This window comes from Ruditapes philippinarum, unplaced genomic scaffold, assembly GCF_026571515.1.
Source record: "Ruditapes philippinarum isolate M1 unplaced genomic scaffold, ASM2657151v2 ctg19561_1_1_1_1, whole genome shotgun sequence".
NCBI classification, from domain to species: Eukaryota; Metazoa; Mollusca; class Bivalvia; order Venerida; family Veneridae; genus Ruditapes; species Ruditapes philippinarum.
The window spans coordinates 5,171-12,307 of NW_026857096.1; the positions used below are offsets into that span (position 1 = coordinate 5,171).

The following is a 7,137-nucleotide window of genomic DNA, read 5'->3' on the forward strand; positions in this document are numbered from 1 at the left end:
AAAATTCTACATACTATAGGTGATTGCAATATGAACATATAGTGTCATTAAAAAAGAAAATACAATTTTTACTTGACCTGTAATAGGTAACGTAGCTTCCAATACATAATTTATTCATTCTTTTATTCAAATTAGAAATATTCGGTAAAAATTTCATAGATTTCAATAAATTTCTGTGATTAAAATATTTTACGCAAGCATGAACATAGTATATCTTTAATTCGTATAAAAAGTTTATAATTTATATGAATATAATTAATATTGCAATAAGTTATTAACATTTGTAACCATTCTGGACATTGGTCTTTAATGTAAAAGTATGAGCTTTTAAATGTTGCATTTTTAAATGGTAACTTAAAACAACTATTTTGTTAATCAGCTTATCACTCTGGCAATGTTTATGTATTACATGTATAGTTGACACTTATTCAAAAGGCGTTAAAATCTTTATATTATCAAACTTAACTATATTTCGGACATTCATACAAAAAATTACAAAAGTTTACCATCTTCTTTGAAATTTATTGACAAAGTTCAACTTTTGTACCGGTTTTATACAAAAACAACAACAATTATGTCTTCATTATCTGTAGAAAAGTTTCACTTATGTCATATTTATTTACTTGAAAATTGATAATGAAGAACCATTATTTTGAAATAAGTACATATAAATCAATGTTCAATGTTTATGAAAAGATTTTGTTTGTTTATTGAGACAGGTATCTGTACATCAAATAAGAAAAAGACGGGGTAAGAAAACACGTCAGATTTTGTCAAATGTAGTCGGGGCATCAAATATTTTTAACAATGATTATCTAGAAACTATTTTAACATTTGTTCAAAATCTAAAGAAGGTTTACCATGCTGATTTTAAATTACAAACAATGTTGAATAGTTTTTTGCTCTATTTTATAACGTAATATAACGTAACCGGTGCATTTCTGTTTATTGTACAGTTGTGTTAAGAGAACCATCAAAACGGTGAAACTGGTATAGCTTTTCTGAAAAGAAGTTTTTTTTAAGAATGGAATCGGTGAATTTCAACCCTATTTTCGTCAGCTTCAGAATGCAATTATTATTATTACAAAACATGTACAAAAAGAAGCATACATGGGCATATTTAAACTCAAATCATTATACAAATCTGGAAAAAGGTGATCATTCGAAAGCATAATATCTATATTATCTCGTTAACTTTCAAATATAGTCTCCTCTCTTTATCTGTATTTTCAGATACATCGATGTCAATTCATTTTGATTCATCAAGATTGAACAGCTCCGCTGAAACAAAATCATCAAATATGCCCTATTTTCTCTTGAACCTGTCATTCAACCGTTAGCAAATAATTAACGTTAGCAATTCCAACGTAATGACGTAGTGCTAGTAAATGATTATAGGGTTATAGAAATAATTTGTGTGGATGTTTCAAGGACAGACATGCTTTATGAGGACGTTATTTAAGAGGATCGTCAACCGAAGTATGCTACTTGCTTAAGGTTCACATTGTTTTTATTATTGTGTTTGATGTAACACATTGAAAGGGATGGGATTTTACGATGTTTAATCATTACAGAGGCTGTTTGCTGGAATTTTTTATGCTACAAAAATCCATATATTGGCTGTATTTGATTTTCATTTCTGTAAATCTGCCCTTACATGAGAACGGAACTTAGTTTTATTATAAATACAAGGTACTTTTATTCCTTCAAACATAATATACTATTATATTACGTTTAGTTAAAAGGGATGCGGTAAGTGAATCATATATCTTAAAATAAATTATCTCCTGTCTGTATGTTAAGTTAATTACTTGAAAAGTCTGAAATGGATCACCTACATGGAGTCTAATGGTAATTGCTGATTCGAAAATCATGTGAGCCGGTAAGTGACGAATGAACTGGTTATTACTATTCATTAAAGCCTGTTATGTAGAGCGACCGCCGAAATGTGTTAAAATTTGCGCTTAAACTAGCAGATTTGCAAGTTATTTCATTATGCACTTTTGAATAGTTATGTTCGATTATTCGCCCATTCGGTTGATGTTTAGGGAGTTTATTCTTTTAAATAATGTATGTATTATCTTTATTTTTTCATTGATTCTCCTTCAGGCATTAGATATATAATTGACAATATGAACCAATGGAGCATCCATATATCTTCATATACTAATTATCTGCATACAATTCTGCATATTTGTGCAAACGGAAATAAGAGAGGTTTACCGTCCTGATTTTAAAATATGAACATTTTAAATTGTAAAACACTTCATAAAACAAAATTATTTCCAATTAGAGAAAAATACGGTCTAACCATAAATGGAAATGTTATATTATAGTAGTAGAATATATAATTATTTCAGAAAATTTATTCATGTAAAGAGGCTGTCAAATATACTATTTGTTTAGATAATATTATGATACAATAAATAGTAATAAAAAAGTAATATATTCATGTTGGCATTTTACATTCTTCTACTTAAATTGTCATCTTGATCTTTTATTATAACTATACAAAACCTAAATCAAAACAAAAAAGGCTGAATGGACAACTATGATACAATACAAAGCAAAAAGCTCAAAATTTTATACCATTTATTTGTCACATTGTAACACATATTAAATTTGCCGATTGTACGGCGTCTTTCAGTGAGATTCAATTAAATGATCAATAAAGCGAGAACAAAATTATCACGGTAAGGCGACGTTTACAGAACGCAAACTCCGACAATAACCAGCCATGCCACACCGGCACAGCACCCAGAAGGCATAGAACACAAGGACTGTGAAAAGAGGGGAAGGACATATAATAAGTGAAATGATACTATCTAAAAGGACCGATACGGGAATCCAAAGGTGTAAGGAAAATGGGAGAGAGAACAAAATAGGAAGTGAGGGGGGAGGGGAAGGAAAATACTTACCGTTCACGAACTTTAAAATCAATACCAATCAGTCAAAAATTCAAATCAGTTCAGCAAAACTTAAAATCAGTCAAACAATAATCATTAAGAAGTTTCTATTCTGTGAATTTTGCTAACTCAAGTATTAAAGTTTAATCATTGATGTTTTTTGTCTATATGTAGTTAATGATACGGCGGTATTGGATACGAATACTGGCGTTTGTGCATCAGACTTTATCACAAACGAATCACAAAATCTTATTCTAATGAGGAAATTCACAATAAAACAATAATCGCGCGAGCAATGGCGCTAAAAGAAATACTAAATACACATGTGCATTTTCATTTTGATATTTTTTTCGGGGTGGGGAGGGGGTTACGTCGCACCAACACAGGATATGTTATAAGGCGCTGTTCATTTATACGTGGTTATGTCTGTCTCTGTGTCTGTGTCTAAGTCAACATCAGTTTGCAATTGGAAATTATGTTTTCAGAAGTTGAATCCGAAACATCTTGTTTCAGTGCCGAACACGTTTTCATTTCTTCAAGAATATTTTGACATATATCATGATTTTGTAACAAATGATGACAGTGAAATTTTAACACATTGGTGTAAAAAACAGGATTTATAAATAACACCCGTTCTTCGGCTTTAGGAATCGATTGTATTGACTGAGGATAGATTCTCAGAAGAAATGGGATTACAACCACATCTAAAGCAATAAAAGTCTTCATAGTATCCTCGAATGAGGACCGTGGCTTTGTTAAGTCGTAATCTTCATCCTTTGGCTTTTTCGAACGTTCCCAGATCCTGTAATGCACAACCAAATCAGTAAACTGATCTTCAATATCTTGTAAAAGATTCAACGCCTCCTGATATTGTTTTGTGTACAATAGAAACGTACAGAGTATTAATTTTCCTGTTGAGTTGTTTAGGGCGCATCCAGTTTGTATTTTCTTTTCTATACTTGTCATGTCTTTTTCTGAAGGCATTTCGTTTTTGTAACAGTCATTGTGAAACTGTAGACATGCTTTGGTTATATTGATTTCACTTATCAAATGTCTACGCATGTCAGGAAAGATATCGGTTCCATTAAGGATTGTTATGGCTCTATCTACATTTCGCAAACAGGTTTGATAATCTAAATCCTTCAGCTCTGTATATATAAAAAAGCGAGAGAGGCTTAAGCAATTTATCTGCATATGATGATAAGAAATGTTATTTTCACCAAACGTTGACATTTCAGTTATAAGCAGTTTCATCCATAAACTATCCGAATTGTGTTTATACTTCAGAAGTTCAAGTTTTAAACTATTCAGTTTATCTTCTGGCTTTGCGTCCATCATATTATCTGCGGGTATGAAATAGTTGTCAATTTTATTACTTTCTAGGTAAGTAACCAATTTTTCAAAGAGTGCGTTCAAACATGCGAGCAAATTTTCTTCAATCCAAAAGCAGATCTCTGTTTCTTCTATCATCCAAAATATTGCTGTTTTGATAAAATATGATGGAAACAAATCAGGAAATTTTGGAGTTATTTTACTTTTGAAGAAATGTTTCATTACACTCATACAAATATGCTGAACCGGATTGAAAGACCATACTAAAAGTCTTTCAGCTTTTGAAAATGATAATCTCCATTCAAGTTCTTTATTTGGTGAATTAGCATGCCCTACGGGAACCAGATTTATGCCTTGTTCCTTAATTTGATTTATCATGCATGAAGAAGGCCAGTTATATTTTCTTTCTCTTCTTATCCATTCCTCTGCGACTACTGGCCACTCGCTTTTTAATGAAATAGCGACATCAATTTCATGTCGATTCATCATTATTGTGTACGCCATAAGTACACAAGGACCATGGAAATATAAATCTTTCTCTCTGTGTTGATCAGGGAGAAGAGAAGCTGACTGGGAGTTCCAATAATCAAGTACCAATGTGTTTGATACATAATTTGATTCACATGGACATAAAGAATTTAAACCATTTCCGTAGATTGCAAACTCACTTATGTCCTTGGCATTGCAATCATTTATATACAATAACTTTGTATAGCCTGGGTGTACACGTTTGAGGTCCATAACTAAATGTGAAACTTGATCAGAAGACTTTTCTGAATAAGGCATTGTATTCACAATCACACCTTGTGCTTCACACATAAAATCAATGTCTGACTGTGCAATAGAAACACCTTCCGATCGGCTTCCTGAAAAAATTATAGAACGACCAAGTATATTGCTTAAAAAGTATGTAACGTACTTCGATCTTCCTATTCTTCTTTTAATTTGCTCTGTAATTAATTGGAAATATTGCGACAACTCTGGCTTTCATTCATCGTATCACACTTTTTCAATTTACACACTTTGCCAACAGTAAACCTCCACGTCTTCTCTAATCAGTTGGCTTATGACGACTAATATCTCAACAATTCTGAAAAGAAATAAGCATGTACATGTAGTACTATGCAGTAACATGAAGATGATCGTATGTGCTTAATACGTTCAGGTGGCTATTGAAATGAGTACATGAAACTAATGCTGTCAAACTATGAAGAATGTTTTGAAGTTATGATATTTCTTTATTAGATTGATACAACATCATATATCTAATAAGACCTAATTAGCAAAATATACACAACCGTTCATCCATAAAACACGTAAACTAACAATAAAATTAGTTTGTAAATTTTTTGTTTAGCATATAGGAAATAGTCCAATATTTGTTACTGATCAGTTTATCTGAATTAAAATATATTTGTTAATTTGAAAACAATGATGGCCCATTATGAATAGTAAATTTTTCATTGCAGTAACCAATGATGACTTTCATTTCTAATGACCACATTTCTTTTTCTTTGTAAATATATATGAAGCCATTGAATTTTAATTACAGCTTAAGTAGGGAGGACCGATACAGACATATTGAACCCTTTACCTGTTAACATCACAAAGGAAATTCCTAATGACTCGCGTCAGTTCTAAATTAGAATGGAATTAACGGTAATATATTTATAGCCATTTTAGTAGAAAACTTGAAAAATAGAACGATTTCTTTTGTTAAGTCATAATCATAGTTTATTGTTATTTCCTCTATGATAATTTGTATACAAAGTATATAATCAATTTGAATATAATGAATATTTCACTAAGTTATTAAGATTTGCAACCATTCTGGACATTGATCTTTGGTATTGTAAAAGTATGAGCTTTGTACTTAAACTGGTAACTTAAAACTATTTTGTTAATCAGCTTATCACTCTGGCAATGTGATTGTTTATGTATAAGATGTAAAATTGACACTTATTCAAAAGGCGTTTAAATCTTTATATTATTAAACTTAACTACCATTTCGGACATACATACAAACAATTACAAAAGTTTACCATCTTGTTTGAAAATTATTGATAATTAAAGTTCAACTTTTTCATCAGTTTTATAACAATTTTATCTTTATTATCTGTTGAAAAGTTTCACTTATTTCATGCTTCTTTACTTGAAAAGTTATATTGAAGAACTATATTTTTAGAGTACATATAAATCAATGAACAATGTTTATGAAAATATTTTGTTTGTTTATTGAGACAGGTATCTGTACATCAAATAAGAAAAAGATGGGATAAGAAACCCCGTCAGATTTTGTCAAATGTAGTCGGGGCATCCACATATTTTTAATAATGATTATCTAGAAACTATTTTAACATTTGTGAAAAATCTGAAGAAGGTTAACCATGCTTATTTTAAATTGTAATCATCTAAATTGTTTATGCTACCTTATTTCACACATTTCAAGTCAAAAATATTACAAACTTTTAATAGTTATAAATTATAATCTAATAAAACAAAAAGAAGGGAAAAAAGACAAATATTGAAGAAAAAAATATTGCCTCTTCTGTGGTTTGAACCCACGCCATTTCGAAACTGTCTCCTCACTGAAATGAATACTCTCCAGAAAGGAGATACTGATTTAGGCATATAATACCTTAAGCCAGCATTCATTCAATTCAGTCTATTGCCTCACGTCTTATTGATTGTTTATGGCGGTCGAATAAACAATTAGCTTTACGTCGTGTAAATTTCAGTTTTAAATGTAAACCCTACCTGTGTAATCAAAATCATAAATTGTGTATTGGGTATTGGTCTTTCTTTACGATAGTATTTGTGAATCACCGTAATCGAAGTCAGTAGGATGAATATAAATGATGTATAATACCAATCAATATACATGTATTAAGTATATGTA

At 30.6% G+C, this 7,137-nt stretch overlaps 1 protein-coding gene across 1 annotated transcript; it reads right to left on the minus strand.

Annotated features, from left to right (window-relative positions):
- Nucleotides 1-2,575: 2,575 nt before the first annotated feature.
- LOC132748761 (uncharacterized) lies at nucleotides 2,576-6,808 on the minus strand. Its single transcript, XM_060738398.1, has 3 exons — nucleotides 6,804-6,808; nucleotides 5,537-5,559; nucleotides 2,576-5,104 (listed from the first exon to the last, which is right to left on the minus strand). Exons 1-3 carry the CDS (start codon nucleotides 6,806-6,808, stop codon nucleotides 3,351-3,353), a joined length of 1,782 nt encoding a protein of 593 aa, XP_060594381.1. The 3' UTR covers nucleotides 2,576-3,350.
- Between the last annotated feature and the right edge of the window lie 329 nt (nucleotides 6,809-7,137).